The sequence below is a fragment of the Mesoplodon densirostris genome, chromosome 14, assembly GCF_025265405.1.
Source record: "Mesoplodon densirostris isolate mMesDen1 chromosome 14, mMesDen1 primary haplotype, whole genome shotgun sequence".
Classification (NCBI taxonomy): Eukaryota; Metazoa; Chordata; class Mammalia; order Artiodactyla; family Ziphiidae; genus Mesoplodon; species Mesoplodon densirostris.
Window position 1 is genome coordinate 52,455,551 of NC_082674.1, and position 18,368 is coordinate 52,473,918.

At 39.1% G+C, this 18,368-nt stretch overlaps 1 protein-coding gene across 1 annotated transcript in view; it reads left to right on the forward strand.

Annotated features, from left to right (window-relative positions):
• Nucleotides 1-18,368, forward strand: part of COMMD1 (copper metabolism domain containing 1) — a 160,525-nt gene that overhangs the window by 70,437 nt on the left and 71,720 nt on the right. The window contains exon 2 of the mRNA XM_060117492.1: nucleotides 5,060-5,341. Within this exon, the coding sequence (XP_059973475.1) occupies nucleotides 5,060-5,341 (282 nt within the window). The remainder of the gene's footprint in view (nucleotides 1-5,059; nucleotides 5,342-18,368) is intronic.

An 18,368-nucleotide genomic window follows, 5' to 3' on the forward strand; every position in this document is an offset into this window, starting at 1 on the left:
GTTTCTGTGGTTTTTATTGGTCTGTGTATTCCATTGGTCTATGTATCTGTCTCTCTGCAGATATCACAGAATCTTGATTACTGTAGCGGTGAATTAAATCTTAAAATGCAGAAGACCAATTCCTCCCACTTTATGGTTCTTATTCAAAATTGTTTTATCTACTCCACTTCCTTTGCCTTTCCATTTAAATTTTACAATAATTTTGTCTATACCTACAAAAAGTCTTGCTAGGATTTTGATCGGACTTGCATACATATCAGTCTGTTTCTTTTCTCTGAAATAGACAGAACAACTTGGCATGTTTTTACATCTCTTTGTTTTCCTGTCTCTTACTACCTCACTTTTTTTGTTCATTTGAAATTTCAGTTTCAAACTGCTAATTATTAATTTTTAACATTTAAAAGTTGTAATTGGATCATCATATTTCAGTCAAATACATTTTTAGCATATTGCTGATCTGTGTTGACTAGGTGACCAGTGGTTTCTCCAAGCTGCCCACCAGCAGCCACATCATGTGGGGTTGTTCTATGATTATATTCTAGCAGCACAACATTATCAATAACATTAATATGATGGTTTGCATTTTTATCTTTCAATCAGATTCTTCCTTTCTCCTGATTTCCTAGCCTAAATATCTTTTAGCTCTGAGCCCCTTGCTAATTTGCAAGGCTAGATTAGACAAACAGATATCAACACCATGGGATTATTTTCTGCTTTATCTAGGAGTTTATAGTTTGTGATATACATGGTAAGATTTTGTAGAGCAAGGAGTTGGTAACTGTAGATACTTCTAGACTTAATCTGCAACATTTATTACTTTTGGTTTAAAAAGTTGTTGATACAGTTGTGCTTGTCAGAACATAAATTCAAAAAGTTGTGTTAGATCCTATATTTGCAGAGATACACAAATTAGACTGTCAAAGATTAAAGTCTGTTGGGTGAAATAGACTTGTAAACAGAAAGCTTCATTACATTGAGGTAAGTGCTATGATAGAGATATTAGGGCATTTTTGGAATAGAGAGGCACCCTTACCTTACTAGGGGAGGAGGAATATTGGGGGAGTCATGCTTGAACTGAGTCTTGAATGGTGAATAGAAGTTAATCTGGTGAAGGTGGTGATGAAAGGACGTTTCAGGCAGTTAGAATAGCGTGAACAGAGGCACATAGAAAGAAGCAGCTAGCATATTGGGATTGGTAGCAGGGGCATTATGAACAAGTTAGTGCTGTTTGAGTGGCAAGTGTGGGAGGCAGGGAGTAAAATAAGATAGGAGGATAATGTTACCAGAAAACTGGGTTTGCCCAAGAGTGGTGGGCATTGAGCCAATAGCCACAACCAAGCCAGAGATCGAGAGAAGGAAGGATTTATTACTTGCAGCAAGTTAGGAGAACACTGGGGATCTTTCTCAAAGCAGTGTCTTCCTGAACAGCAAAATTGGGGAAGTTTTAAACTAAGGGTACATGTATATTCATGAGGGGGCTTGAGCAGAGGAGAATTCAGCATAGAATTGGGACAAAGGTTGGCAGAGTCCAAGCTTTAGTTGATTAAAGTCTAGACTATCAACATCTTCATTCCATCCTCCACCTGGTGGGGGCCTTAGTTCCTGCAGAACTCAAAGATATATTATGTATATCCCTTGAGGAACCAGGACCCTGCCCCAAGGCTGCACTGTTGTTTCTTGACTGCTCCTCCCTAGTTTCTGCATTCCCTCCCTTAAGATCATTAATTACTGAGATCTGTTCAAGGGCAAGCATGGCAGCCAGGCTTAGATCACAAAATGGCTTAGGCCTAAATGGGTTCTCTTATGTCAAGAGAGCCATTCTTGGTTCTCTTTCTCCAAAGACCCTCTAGCCTATAATAAGTCAGCTCACATTTTGAAGGGCCTGTTGTGTTGGGTTTGGACTTGATCCTCAGTGGCTCTCAAACCTATCAGACCCAGGGTTTCCTTTTTATAGTAAATATTTTCCAGTGTCCCTGTTGGCCTGCACTCTGCAGGCCTACAAGGCCTGCACTTGCCCAGCTTCAAGACTGAAGAAAGAGCTCAGAGTCAGCGACAGAGACATCAGGGGTTTAATGGATGGAGGAGCTTATACATCTGAAGCAAGGTCCTGTAGCAACACCCCACCATGTGTGACAGACAGCAGGCAGGACATGGTGGCAGGCTTTGCTCTTGGGTGGAAGGGGAGATTGCCAGTTATAGGGGGAATTACGTCAGATTGGCTCATTAGTTACCAGGGAGACCAGCAGAGGGGCACACCCCTCACTGCCCTTTTGATAAGAACAGTCACTAGCTGGGGTCTGGGTCAAGTTTATAGGAAGGTCAGTCATAGTGTAGGGTATAGGTGAAGCAGGCACTGGTCAGGCAGGGGATGTACAGAGAGCAAGAGAACAGCCATCTTGAGTGGTCTGACCATACAGTTCCTTTATTAACCTTAAATGAAATGCATGTATAATTATAATTCACATATAATAAAATTAACATGTATAATTTCTAATAATATGATAACATACATGTAATATAAAGGAAAGTTATAAGGAAAATAAAATAATACAGTAATTTTAAAAATATATTTAACAATGTAAATGTTGAAGCATTACTGCATTAGAACATGTAATGAATTAATCAAATACTTGCACCTATATGTAGAATCACTGTGACTGTGCAGCAGTAAATGCAGACATATATAGATGTGTTGTTTTGGTAGTTCAGATATCAAACTATGAATGGTATTGCCACTGGTAATGAGATTGTCCAAAATGCTCAACAACCTATTTGTAAAGTTCTGACCTAACCAAAGTATTGATACAAGCTGTATTAGTTGCATTCCTGGAAAATTTAGAGCTTATTAAAACTGTGCCAAAGAATAATTTTTTATGTAAAAAGAAAAAGATTAATTTCTAGGCCCAGGTAATTATAAACAGGTTCCACATAATATTAGATGGGACATTGCCAAGTCACGTAGGACATGTGTCAGTTTGTTTTGTAGGATGTTCTTGAGCAGGGGTTAGCAAACTACATCCTGCAGGACACACTATTTTTGTATAGCCCATTAGCTAAGAATGGTTTTTACATTTTTAAAGAGTTGGGCAAGTAAAAAGAAGAATATGGGGCTTCCCTGGTGGCGCAGTGGTTGAGAGTCCGCCTGCCGATGCAGGGGACACGGGTTCGTGCCCCAGTCTGGGAGGATCCTGCATGCCGCAGAGCGGCTGGGCCCGTGAGCCATGGCCGCTGGGCCTGCGCGTCCGGAGCCTGTGCTCCGCGGCGGGAGAGGCCACAGCGGTGGGAGGCCCGCGTACCGCAAAAAAAAAAAAAAAAAAAAGAATATGTTACAGAGACGGTAACACCTTTTTTGGATGAATTGACCCCAGTTCAAGATATTATTGACTGGAACCCAACCAAAATAACTTCTATCACAAGTGAAGTTAAATCAGAATAGATTTCTTAATATGCTTTGAGGAAAAGAATGATACACATCACCTGTGTTGTGATGTGATCGTGTGAAGCAAAGTGCTAGTGGAAATAATTTTATTTAATTATAGTATATTATACAAATTAATGTTTCTATTGAGTGGCATAGCCAGAGATTTTGGGTCCTCCTACCTGGTAAATAGGCAGATATTCAGTAAACATTAGTTGAATTGTAATGTGAAATATCTTTAATCTATGTTGTAATATTTATCATACAACTTTTTCATATTAATGGAGAAATGAAAGACAGCATGTTTGTCTTTCAGCCTCCGTTCCACCTATTCTACTTATACTCCACCTGTACACTGTCTACCTTTACGTTCCTCTGTTCTCACTGCCACTGCTCAAGTGTAGGCAGGACTCTTGGTTCCAAATGATAGGAATACAGCTTAAACTACCTTGAATAGTAAATGGGAGTTTTTGGTGCCTACAGGTGGAAAAGGTGCCGAGATAACATACAGAGTTGAAGAAAGGTCTGCAGGAACCAAGGCCTTGGGGATTACAGAACAGGATATCACTCCATTAGAACCCACTCTCATCTCTGCTTGGCTTCATTCTATTTTATTGCAATCAGGCTTTTGCCAAAAGATCAAAGATGTCTGTCTGCAACCCTCCAGTTTCATGTTCTTCTGGTACCATGACCCTAGGAGGCAAGACCACTTCTCCTCCTAAATTGGGAGATTAATTTGGATCAATCATTGTGCCCAGAGAAAGGAGGTACTATGATATTTTGGTTTGGAGCTCATACCAGTCCTCATGGCCAGGCAGGGGGAAGCTTGTTCTGAGACCAAATCATTAACCATCACTGATTTATTCAGGGCTCCATTGCCCTAGCCCTTTGATGATTTCCCGCTTCAGTTTAGCTGCTTACTGTTCTCAGAACAGCAATGGCAATTAAGGTTTGAAAACTTATGGAAAAGAATAAAGTAGTATATAGTTTCAGAGTAGTATTATTGGATATGAGCTATTTGGTTGAAGATGGGCTATAAAACTAAACTAATTCATTCACTTAACAAAATTTACTTAGTACTTCGTATGGACAAGGCATTACCCAGTTATAGTATATCAAACCAAGCCTGGCTATAAGGCACTGTGAAATTATGTAAGATTTCATCAGAGCACTAATTCATTTTATTCTCTTGTTTTATTATTTTTACATTTTAATTTTATTTATATTTTATTATTTCCTCATCATGGAACTGGATATTTATAGATTCTAGTTATTGATAGAGAATTTGAGTGACACTGATTTTTTTTTTTTTTGGCCACGCCATGTGGCTTGTGGGATCTTAGTTCCCCTACTGTGGATTGAACCTGGGCCCTCGGTAGTGAGAGCGTGGAGTCCTGTCCACTGGACCACCAGGGACTTCCCAAAATGGAATTTTTCACAATAACTTTTCTGATATTCAGTATTTTCAAAGGGAATATTTTTGTATTTATGAAGCGCTTATTCTCATTACTATCTTTTGATGACCCTTTTTGAAAACTTATTCAGTGATTAAGAATCACTCAAAATGTGATCTGTAGTTAAGATGCATCTTTTTCTAGTTATCTACCAAATTCATATTTGTTATTTTTTCTGTCATTATAGTCTATTGCATCTGCAGACATGGATTTCAACCAGCTGGAGGCATTCTTGACTGCTCAAACCAAAAAGCAAGGCGGGATCACATCTGACCAAGCTGCTGTCATTTCCAAATTCTGGAAGAGCCATAAGACAAAAATCCGAGAGAGCCTCATGAACCAGAGCCGCTGGGACAGTGGGCTTCGGGGCTTGAGCTGGAGAGTTGATGGCAAATCACAGTCAAGACACTCAGCTCAAATGCACACTCCTGTTGCCATAATGGAGCTGGAAATAGGGAAAAGTGGACAGGTGAGTTCAATTTCAATTTCTCTTTGTAAACTGTATTTTTCCATTACATATTAGCCATACATTCAGAATGATTTTATGTAACAGTCTTTGTTTGTAGGGATAATGATAACAGGAAAAGATTCTGGTTTTCAGAATCCCTTTTCAAAGATAGAATCATCTGAAAGTTTGGATATTCCCAACTGTGGATAGAGTCTGAAAAACAGCCTCCGGCATCTATCTCAAATGAACAAAGTGGGTCAATAAGGTGATTGCACAGAAGTTGGCCACTGTTCCCTTTTGGTTAGATCTGAGTTCATGGTGTTTGGTCAGAATCTCCAAGGCAATGATAAAGATGCTAAGTAAAGACCAGGAATTGAGATTAAACAACATAGAACAAAGCTATCTCCCAAAATTCATCTTTATAGGCATTCAGGTATAGGAGACAATGTATTTTTTTTTATAAATTTATTTATTTTTATTTATTTATTTTTGGCTGCATTGGCTCTTCATTGCTGCGTGCGGGCTTTTTCTAGTTACAGTGAGTGGGGGCTACTCTTTGTTGCGGTGTGCAGGCTTCTCATTGCGGTGGCTTCTCTTGTTGGGGAGCACGGGCTGTAGGCATGCAGGCTTCAGTTGTTGTGGCTCGCAGGCTCAGTTGCTCTGCGGCATGTGGGATCTTCCTGGACCAGGGCTCAAACCCGTGTCCCCTGCACTGGCAGGTGGATTCTTGACCACTGCACCACCAGGGAAGTCCCAGCAATGTATTTTAATTACAACATTGTGTTGTTCCTAAAGACCCTAAAGTATACTATTTCTGTCCTTAGCCTACAAATTGTTTTTAATTGATCTTGATTATTTACAAAACAGTGCTGCTTTCCTTGCAGTTTCCAATGTCATTATAGCAGACATCTACATGGTTTTTCTTTGAAGTCTTCAGTTTGTACTCCAGATGACTGCCAGATCAGACTTTTAATGACCTGGTATATGTCTTTTGGGAAAAAAAAAAAGCAGCAACTTGTAATTAGGAAGAGAAAACCCAGATGATTGAATTAGCTAACCAGATTTATTTTCAGATAAATAATCAAATAAGTGGTTCTATTACATCCTATAATAGAAATTTATATCTTTTCTTCTAATGATGAGCACATTTTTTTAGCTGGCAGGTTTCCTCACATAATCCCTTCTTGAGTTTCTTAGGGTTTTTCCAGTATTTGTAGTTCCCTAATGACTTTAATTTTAATTTAAAAGATAATTCCTTTAAAAAATTGTTCTTTTTCAAAATATATTTTGAGGACCTTTTATTCAGTTATTTTACAGTAGTGCTAATTGCCTTTACTGACTTTGGTTTCTCTGATCCTAAAGTCCATTTTCTTAACCACTGTGTTATACAGCCTTCCTCCTATTATTCCTAGACCAAAAATCTGACAGAAAGGTGCAGAAAGTATTCTTGGATATCTAAGTTTCACCAGCCATTTTTATAGGTTGTTCATTTTTTATTCTGGCAGTAGTGATTATTTCATTTTGTCAAGTATTTATCATTTGGGCAGGAATATGAAAACATACATACCTACTTTGACTTTCCTAGAAAGTAGTGATTATTTCATTTTTTCAAGTATTTATCATTTGGGCAGGAATATGAAAACATACATATCTACTTTGACTTTCCTAGAAAACTATTATAGTATTTCTTTAACTCGGTATTTTCCTAATATTTCTTGAACTGGGGTTTGTAATGTGCCTTTTGATTTTAGTAACTTATATACCATCTGAATTTATTGGGTACTGACACAGGGATTTAAAAAATCTATTTTTAAGTTCCTATGGTTTTTCTTTCATTTTTTTAGCTAAAGTAACAAGAAAAAACATTTTTTTCTTAGAACAGTAGAATGTGTTTTTGTCAATCAGTAAATCTAAACATCACTACACATGATTTTTTAGCTAGCTTAAGGAACATTTCATGATTACTTAGAATAAGTTGGTAAACTTTTTTTTGAGAGGACAGATATTTTATGCTTGACAGCTATACAGTTTCTGTCACAAGTACTCATCATTCTTGGTGCAGCTCAAAAGCAGCCACAGACAGTATATAAACAGAAGGGCACTCCTATCTTTTTAGAAGGTTTACCTATTTCAATAGAATCAATAGGTCTTAGAAGTCAGAGAGTCCTTAAGTACTCATCTAAGGTGAATTACGTAGGTGAGGTGGTATATCCTCATTTTCCAGAGAAGGTGTATGTGACAGATAAGTGACTTGCTTCAAACATCGCTGATAAGTGGTAAAGTGAGAACTAAAATGGGGATTGGGGCTTCCCTGGTGGCGCAGTGGTTGGGAGTCTGCCTGCCAATGCAGGGGACATGGGTTTGAGCCCTGGTCTGGGAAGATCCCACATGCCGTGGAGTAACTAAGCCCGTGCGCCACAGCTACTGAGTCTGTGCTCTAGAGCCTGCGAGCCACAACTACTGAAGCCCACATGCCTAGAGTCTGTGCTCTGCAACAAGAGAAGCCACCACAGTGAGAGGCCCATCCACCGCAACGAAGAGTAGCCCCTGCTCTCTGCTACTAGAGAAAGCCCGAGCGCAGCAATGAAGACCCAATGCAACCATAAATAAATAAATAAATAAATAAAATTAAAAAAAATAAAATAAAATGGGGATCACCAGACTTAGTTTTTCCAAAAACCATTGACACCAACATCTAGGAGCTTTTGTTAGCTTCTCACAATAGTCTGTGCCAAGAAAACATGTTGGTTATAAAACATGTTGGTTATACAATGCGATAATCATGAGCGTTGATAGGAATATCACTCAGCAATAAGAAGGAAAGAACTTTTGATATACGCAACAAAATGGTTGAATCTCGAAATCATTTGCTGAGTGAAGTAAGCCAGATAAAAGCTTTTTTTAACATAATGTATGATTCTACTCATATAAAATCCTAGAAAATGCAACAATCTATAGTGACAGAAAGCAGATGCCTGGGCATAAGAGTAGAGGGAGGAACAGATTAGATTACAGAGGGGTGCATGAAAATTTTTAAGTGTGAAAAAATGTTTATGTTCATTGTGGCAGCTGTTTTATGGATGTAAATATATGTATGTCAAAACTTATGAAATTGCATGCTTTAGATATGCAGTTTATTGTACATTACTTATACTTCAAAGTTGTAAAGAAAATGGTCACTGTGAAAATGATTGAAAATGCACTTTAACCCACAAAATCCTTTGAACGCAAATATATTCTTAAATCAAGAAAAGTTGTAAAGAAAGAAGTAAACTGTAATAGAACCTAGGCTGGCAGTAAAATATACAACCCAGATCCTACCGGAAATGTTTTTGTGAGGCCTGGATCCTTGGTTAGTACTTCTGTCAGCTTCTAGGTGAATGTTATTTATGAAATACTCTACTAAATCAACTTAGCAGTTTTTAGAACACGTATAGGCAACAAAGGCAAAGTTATTTTTACACTGCTGTCATTGGATGAGCTTGTGAGAGAATTAATGATTCTAGGATATTAAGAGGTTGCTTCTAAGAAGAATGAGCAAGTTTTTTGAACTCTGGGGTGTGTGTGTCCATGTACTCCAACAACTAAACTACTGTCTTCAATTTCTGTCATTTTAAATCAGTGGTTCTCAATCATGGCTACACATAAGAATCACTTTTGGAGCTTTAAAAATTTTCATGCTCTGGACATACTTCAGACCAGTTAAGTAAGAATCTGTGGGGATGGGACCTGGGCATCAGTATTCTTTAAAACTGGTGATTAAAAAAAAACAAGGGTAGGGGGACTTACCTGGTGGTCCAGTGGTTAAGACTCCACGCTTCTTCTGCAGGGGGCACGGGTTCAATCCCTGGTCGGGGAACTAAGATCCCGCATGCCACGCGGTGTGGCCAAAAAAAAAAGAACACAACAACTAAAAACTGGTGATTTCAGTATTCATCCAAGGTTGAGAACCACTGTGTTAAAGGTGCCAACTACTCTGATTTGAAATGTTAATATAGCTTGGTATTAAATTTTTACAGTGAGAATTCAGTATATGTCGGTATATTACTTCTACTTGCCATAATTTATGAAGTGCTTGGGGACTATTTATTCATACACTAGATGTGGTAGGTTTTTTCTGTCTTTCCCTCTCTATTTAAATTTCTCTCTCCTGCTCAGTTTGTCTGCATTACTTCTTTCTTTGGTCCAAAAAGTGCATTTGACAGTTGGCAGCCAAGTGCATGCATTAACTTTTTTTTCTTATTAACCACAATATATAATGCCTTTGGGATATGAGGAAGGCAAAGTAATAGAGAAGTAACGAAGGCAGTATATATTTATGGAAATATGTAAAGCTAGAGAAAATGACTATGCACTAGTGACCTAAATACCTTTCTTGTAGTGAATGTTTTTCTTCAACAGAAATAAAATTTTGCAAGAATAAAACATGAATTCAGTTATAAAAGTACACAGAAAACTCTGTGGTGAACATTTCTTGTCCAAAGGGAAGAACATCAGTGTTTTACTCGTATAATTGAGATCCTTTCATATTTGATCATAAATCGCTGAGGGACCTAAGCCTTGAGGACTGTTGCAATCTGGCATGTGTCTTTAGGAAAGTTTTATTGTTCTGCTTACTTCATTAATACCACTGTTTTCCTTTCCTGGAACTTAAATAGAAATTCTCATAGAGTGTTTTCTTTTTTTAAACAGTGACTTTTGGGGAGATAATTTATATGCTTAGTAGAGTCTCATACATGGTTATTTCTCTTTTTTTGAGACTGAATTTTGGCATTTTATAAAGACATGTTGGTTTTTCTTTTGTGACTTCTTGTTTTTCAAAACCAGTAAGATGTTTTGTGAGGAAACATTTAGCCACAGCTTCCATGCTAAACCATTTAGTAGTAAATTATTTCTTCTTTCTTCTGCTGAATTGTTCTTTCATAAGCATTTAGAGATTCCCTTCCTGTAGAGATCCTGAAATATAAATCTCTGTTTCTTTATTGTCTTTTTTATTTTATTTTTTTTTAATATTTATTTATTTTGGCTGCACTGGTCTTAGTTGCGGCATGCAGGATCTTTAATTGTGGCATGCAAACTCTTAGTTGCAGCATGCATATAGGATCTAGTTCCCCAACCAGGGATCAAACCCAGGCCCCCTGCATTGGGAGTGCAGAGTCTTACCCACTGGACCACCAGGGAAGTCCATATTGTCTTTTTAAAACAATGAATAATGTTATTGCCTTTTCTAGACTTAAGTTTTAGTGTACCAAAACTCCTCTAGTTTTGGGTTGTGTTTTCAGCAGACAGAGGGAAGAAGATAGAATCTACCTTTACTGATATAATTTTTTTCTGGCCAACTGATCATATGCTCAATTCTGTCATTTTCAAGCAGTTAGATTAGAGAATATCACGTATCAAGAGACTATATACGATGGTTAAAAAAAAAGAGTATATACAATGGTAGACACACTCTGATTTCTAGGATCAAGACAGGTTAGGCTCTGGATTAAAAGGCCAGCATTTTGTTTACACAGGTAAACATCTAATCTCAAAAGAAAGTAATCACTTGTTTTTAATTTCCACAATTCCTTCTACAACAAGGTACACTGATCTCCTTGTATAATTCTGGTGGTAAGGAATAAGAACCTGCTAAAACCTGTGATTAATAATCAGTTTATGCTGAGCTCTCTTACGTAGCATTGTAGCTTCATAAGCCGGAGTAGAGCCACCACAACTCCCTGCTTTGTGTCATAGAAGAAGCAAAATTTAAAGCACATTCTCTTTCTCATGCCCTTTCTCTCTTACATACATATATACATTTATATGTGTACCAATATATGGGAAAATTTGTAAAGATGGGATATAGAGAGTAAATAAAATGCCATTTTATTTTATTAACACTTACTCACCATTTTGAGATCATGTTGCTTTATTCTCAGTAGCTATGGAGGAAAGTTTAGATAATCTTATTTGGTTATACACGCTGTAATGCTTCGTCTATTTCTGATAATTCTTGTTTTTAAGGTTGGATTTTCACTTTTAACAATGTAATAAAGGAAAGCCTCCAGAGAAATTAGTCAAGCTAATCTAATAAACAAACCACCCTTTGTCAGTACAGATTGATGAAATTTTACAGCTTGAGGATGCTTAAATCAGTTTAGAATACTTTTTTTTTTAATTAATTAATTTATTTGGTTGCACCAGTTCTTAGTTGCTGCAGGTGGACTCCTAAGCTGTGGCATGCAAACTCTTAGTTGCGGCATGCATGTGGGATCTAGTTCCCTGACCAGGGATCGAACCCAGGCCCCCTGCATTGGGAGTGCGGAGTCCTAGCCACTGTGCCACCTGGGAAGTCCCACTTTTTTTTTTAAATAAAGGAATTTTCCATTTTATATTTTATATCAGGTTTTGAACATTGAGTTTATTTAAACTTTAATTCTGAATGGGTCAACCCTTTTTTGTAGCTCAAAGATGTGTTTCATAATAGTTTGTTTTCTAAAGTTGTGGTCCTAAACTTACAGTTCCAAGATATAATTTGTAGAAGGACAGTGCCTAAAGTCTATAACAACACAGAAAATAAATAGAATAAAAATTTGGTCCTTCTTGAAAGCCATTGTGATTTTCATTGTGTTCATTTTTTTGCTAAAAAACAAACATGGAGATCCACAACTTAATATTTAAATTCTGAATAACTCTGAATTAACTATTTACAAAAAATACCTTGTACGAAGGAAATGTTTTACAAAAGAGAAAAAGATGCTAAAAAACTTTTAACGTTACTAATTAGAATGAATATTTACATAACAGAGAATAGGTAATAGCTAGTGGGGAAAAAATGTAAGTGGTCATCTAGTTTTGAAACAATTAAAATCAGAACTTTTCAGTAGTTGATAATTTACCCATTAAAAAGTAGACATTTGGGGGTATGTTTTATGTAAGAATTGTGTAATAATAAGTGGTACTTAATATTTTTGATGTATTAAGATTAGAATGCTCTACTATTAATATGCTTGGTTTTCTTAACCAAGCCTCTGTTCAAAAATTTATATAATGATTTTGCATTTATTTTGGTCTTAAATGACAGCCTTTTGAGACTTGATCCATGAGCAACATTTGACATACTTGACTTCTCTTTTCTTTGAAACACTTGTCTTCCAGGACACCACATTTGCCTAATTTTCCCCCTAATTTTCTAGTCCGTTCCTTTTTTTTCCCTTTTCATATCTCTTTTGTTTGCTGGTTCTTTCTCATTTACCCCACTTCTCAATGTTGGAGTGTCCCTGGGCTTAAGTCTTTGGTCCTGTTTTCTTCCCTATCTCCAACACACTTCCTAGGTGATCTCATTTAGTTTTTTGTTTGTTTGTTTTAATTTATTTTTATTTATTTATTTTTGGCTACATTGGGTCTTCATTGCTACGCGCGGGGTTTCTCTAGTTGCGGCAAGTGGGGGCTACTCTTTGTTGCGGTGCGTGGGCTTCTCATTGTGGTGGCTTCTCTTGTAGTGGAGCATGGGCTCTAGGTGCGTGGGCTTCAGTAGTTGTGGCTCTCAGGTTCTAGAGCGCAGGCTCAGTAGTTGTGGCACACAGGCTTAATTGCTCTGCGGCATGTGGGATCTTCCCAGACTAGGGCTTGAACCTGTGCCCCCTGCATCGGGAGGCGGATTCTTAACCACTGCGCCACCAGGGAAGTCCCAGTTCTATGGATTTAAATACTATCTATAGCCTAACAACTCCCAAATTTATATCTCCAAACTGGATTTCTCCCTTAAATTCCAGGTATATACTTATGACATACTTGAGAACTCTATTTAAATGTGAAAAAGGTATCAAAAAATGGAATATGCCCCAGACTAAGTTCCTTCTTTGCCTCCCATATTTGTTCCTCCTATATTTTTTATCATCTCAGTCAGTGGTACCTCCATTTTTCCGGTTCATATCCTCTTTTTCTCATGCCCACATCTAGTTCATCATCAAATCTTGTTGGGTTTAATTTGATTACTTTTCACTACTCCCCTCTACTCTGTTCAGATCACCATTACTTCTCTCCTAGATTATAATAACATTCTCCTAACTGACCTCTTTGCATCTGCTCTTTAGCCTATTGTCGACACACAACAGTGTGTCAACAGAGTGACTCTGTTAAAGCCTAAGTCAGTTAATGTATTCATGGCTCTCATCTCACTCTAGGGGCTTCCTTTCACAATCAGATTAATAGCTTTCTCCCTTGCTCAGTCTGCTCTAGCTAGACCCATGCTGATTGCTGATTCATGGATGGTGCTAAGTGTGCTCCCTCTTTAGGGTCTGTGCATTTGCTGTTCCCTCTCTCTGGATTGGTCTTCACTCACATATTTATAGAGTTAGCCTTTTCACTTTCCTGAGGTCTTTTTAAAAAAATTCACCTGCTCAATAATGCTTTCACTGACCACCTCTCTAAAAGTTTAGTCCTCCACTTTCTGCTTTAATTTTTGAAAACTTTATTGAGCTATAATTTCCATACAATAAACTGTATCAATTTGAAGTGTCCAATTTGATTAATTTTGGCTGGTATATACACTTGTGAAACCACCATGGCAGTCAAGTGACAGAATGTGTTCATCATCCCTTAAAAGTCTCCCTCTTGGGCTTCCCTGGTGGCACAGTGGTTGGGAGTCCACCTGGCGATGTGGGGGACGCGGGTTCGTGCCCTGGTCCGGGAGGATCCCGCATGCCGCAGAGCGGCTGGGCCCGTGAGCCATGGCCGCTGAGCCTGCGCGTCCAGAGCCTGTGCCCCGCGGCGGGAGAGGCCGCAGCGGTGAGAGGCCCGCATACTGTAAGAAAAAAAAAAAAAGTCTCTCTCTTCCCCTGTACAATCCATCTCTCTCTCTCCAGCACAGTTCCTAGACAACCACTGATCTACCTTTTATCATCATAGATTAGTTTTTTCTGCTTTGTTTTTTCTTCTTGGCACTTATGACTATCTACCATGCTGTATATTTTATTGTAATTATTAATCTTGTCTGTGCTCCACATTAGCATGTAATGGGATGAGGATTATTGCTGTTTTGTTCACAGCTGTATTCTCAAAGTCTAGGATGCTGCTTGGCACATGATATTCAGGAAATAGTTGTTGAATGAATAAATGAATCATATAATTCATTATTTTACTAAGCATCTACCATGTATCATGCACTGTGTAGGTGTTGAGGATGTATCAGTGAACAATACGGCCAAGCCTCTTATCCTAAGGAGCTGACAGTAAACAAAAAATAGTAGTAATTAGTGTAAGAAAGTGTATCAGAGACTGAAGAGCCTTATCAAAGCTCAGAAGAGGAAATGGCCCTCCTTACCCAGGAAGCTGAGGAAGGCAGCTCTAAGGAGGTACATTTGCATTTGGTTTCTCTGATTTCAACTCTGATTCAGAGTTAAATGTCATGAACTAAGAAAAACAAAAAAGTTCGTATAGGTAGTATGACTTCTCTAGAGTTTATGAACATAACCATTGTGTTTAGCACATAGGTGTGACCTTTGGCACTGGATTAGTACAGGTTGTCCTTCCCTTCCTCCCTTCCTTCCTTCCTTCCCTCCCTCCCTCCCTCCCTTCCTTCGTTCGTTCGTTCCTTCCTTCCCTCCCTCCCTCCCTCCCTTCCTTCGTTCCTTCCTTCCTTTCTTCTTCCCTGTTTCCTCCCTTCCTCCTCCCTCTCTCTTTCTTTCGTTCTCTCCTTCTCTTTCTTCCTCCCTCCTTCCCTCCTTCCCTCCCTCTCCCCCTCTTTCCTTCCCTCCCTCTCCTCCTCTCTCTTTCTCCTCCCTCCCTCCCTCCCTTCCTTCTTTCCTTCCTCCACTTCCAACATGTTGGTTTTCCAGTTTCTTAACCCACAGGTGGTAACAGGTACCAAGAAGTAAATTGGCAGAAAAATCATTGTAAGCAAAAGCAAGACTCATTTACTACAGTGGTTCTCAGCATCACTGGGTATCAGGCTCACTGGAGGAGATGTTAAAAATTATTTAAAAGCCTTTAAAAAAGGGCTTTTGCTTTCATTTGAGAGAGGGAAGTCTTCTCTAAGGAGGCAAGCTGGTCTGAGAGCACAAAATACTTGCAGAGGGAACAGCAAAGGCAAGAAGTTGGCCTTGGTAGGAAATCTGAATTTTTATTCTAAGTATAATAGGGAACCATTGGAGGGCTTCAAACAAGGGACTGATGCAATGTGATTTATGTCCTCATAGGATCCCTGATGCATGTGTGAAGGATGAATAATATAATCAAGAGTGAAGCCATGATACCGAGAACTTATTAAAAAAAATCACTGTGGTTGGAATGTTTTTTTGCACGTTAAAAGCTATTCTTTTTTGCTTACAAATCTCTGTGTGGTAGTAGTTAGGTAAAATGGGGTCTCAAGGTAAAAACAGAAAAACCCCAAAGCTTCATCCTCATTCTGTTAGCAAGGTTAGGTATACAGAATGAACAGAGCCAAAATTAATACTCCACTTCAAAATGGGGTTACGTGGACTTCTGACAATCTTCATTCCACATTTTTACCTCTTTCCCACAATTATGACAATCTCCTTCCTTTTTAAATTTTATTGTAACATGTTTCAAAATTTGGCAAGCCCAGGGGCTTCCCTGGTGACGCAGTGTTTAACAATCTGCCTGCCAGTGCAGCGGACATGGGTTCAATCCCTGGTCTGGGAAGATCCCACATGCCACGGAGCAACTAAGCCCGTGCGCCACAACTACTGAGCCTGCACTCTGGAGCTTGTGTGCCACAACTACTGAAACCCGCACGCCTAGAGCCCGTGCTCCACAACAAGAGAAACCACTGCAATGGAGAAGCCCACGCACCGCAAGGAAGAGTAGCCCCCGCTCGCCGCAACTAGAGAAAGCCCATACACAGCAATGCAGCCAAAAATAAATAAATACAATAAATTTTAAAAAAAATTTGGCACGCCCAGAGATAATACAAACCATTATTGTGCCAAAAGGGAAAAAAGTGAAGCCAAGAGAACACTTAGAGGGCACTATGGTACTGGTCCAGGTAATATAATATTAGCCAGGAAGATGGAGATAATTTTAACAGTCAATGTGGAGAGAAGTGAGCAGATAGAAGAAACATTTTCATGTATTGTAGATGAGTTGCTTTGGGATGGGTTGGAAGGGATGTAGAAAATGAAAGAAAGTGAGGAATTGGGGACAACTCTTTTTTTGCATGAATATGTTAGTGTAAATTGGTAATTCTAGTCTTTGTTTAACAGTCTTATCGATAAATTGGCCATCTAATACACAACTTGAGTTTTTCCCCAGCCCTTCTTCTGGGGAAAAAAGTAAATCAAAAGAAATTAATGGGGCTTCCCTGGTGGCGCAGTGGTTGAGAGTCCGCCTGCCAATGCAGGGGACACGGGTTCGTGTCCCGGTCCGGGAAGATCCCACATGCCATGGAGTGGCTAGGCCCGTGAGCCATGGCCGCTGAGCCTGCGCGTCCGGAGCCTGTGCTCTGCAACGGGAGAGGCCACAACAGTGAGAGGCCCGCGTACTGCAAAAAAAAAAAAAAAAAAAAAGAAATTAACATTTGGCGTGCTGAAGTAATTTTATTACTTCATTGTTTCTTATGATGTACCCTTTTCTGTATGTATATTACGCTTCAATATAAAGATTTAAAGAGGTAGAGATATGAGTGTTTGTCTTTGCAAACTCGTTGCACCTATGAGAAGAGGGCTTTAGCACAGCTGAAGTCCTTGGCTTCTGACTAATATCCTGCCAATAGGCAGCCCCTGGTGTTGGACTTCTTTCAGATTGTTACCATTCAGGCTCTTTGGTTCTATTCTTGTGGACAGTTGGGGTGCTTGAGAGGAAGCCAGGAAACCAAGCCTTAAGAGGATTTGGAAACAATTTTTGTGCTAAACTCAGGGTGACAGTGTATCCTACCCAGAAATGTTGAAACTGCTTGTGTTTGTCTAGTATTTGTGTACTGGCTGGTGGGCTGTGGGCTTCATTCCATGTATGCTGCTCTACTGCCAAGATGAAGGCCTCTGACCCAAGCCCATTCTTAGCACTTTTTTTTATTATGTAAACTATACATACATAAAATTTACCATTTAATCATTTTTAAGTGCATAGTTCAGTGGTATTAAGTATATTCACAGTGTTGTGTAACCATCACCACTCTCTATGTCTAGAACTTTTTTATTATCCCAAACAGGAACTCTGCACCCATTAAACAATAACTCCCCATTGTCACCTCTCTCTGGCCCCTGGTAATCTCTATCTACCTTCTGTGTCTTTGAATTTGCCTGTTCTACTAGGTACCTCATGTAAGTGGAATCACACAATAATTGCCCTTTTGTGTCTGGCTTATTTCGCTTTGCATAATGTCTTAAGATTGATCCATTTTGTAGCACTGTCTCAGAATTTCAATGCTTTTTTTTTTTTTGCGGCACGCGGGCCCCTCACCGCTGTGGCCCCCCCTGCCGCGGAGCACAGGCTCCTGACGTGCAGGCCCAGCGGCCACGGCCCACGGGCCCAGCTGCTCCGCGGCACGCGGGATCCTCCCAGACCGGGGCACGAACCCACACCCCCCACTCTGGCAGGCGGACCCCCAACCACTGCGCCACCAGGGAAGCCCTCAATGCTTTTTAAGGCTGAATAATATTTCACTGTATGTATATACCACACTTTATTTATCCATTAATCTGTTGATGGACATTTGAGTTGTTTCCATCTTTTGGTTTTTGTGAATAATGTTACTGTGGACATGGTGTACAAATATCAGTTTGATTCCCTGCATAGGGTGTATACCTAGGAGTAGAATTGTGAGAGTATATGGTAATTTTATGTTTAAGTTTTTGAGGAACTGCAAAACTGTTTTCCACAGTGGCTGCAACCACTTTATATCCTTTTCAGCAATGTGTGAGGGTTCTAATTTCTGCACATCCTCATCAACATCTGTTATTTCCTTCCTTCCTTTTTTTTTTTTTAATTGCCATCCTAATGGATGTGAACATTCCCTAATGATTAGTGATGTTGAGCATCTTTTCATGTGCTTATTGGTAATTTGTGTATCTTCTTTGGAGAAATGTCTACTCAAGTTGTTTGCCTG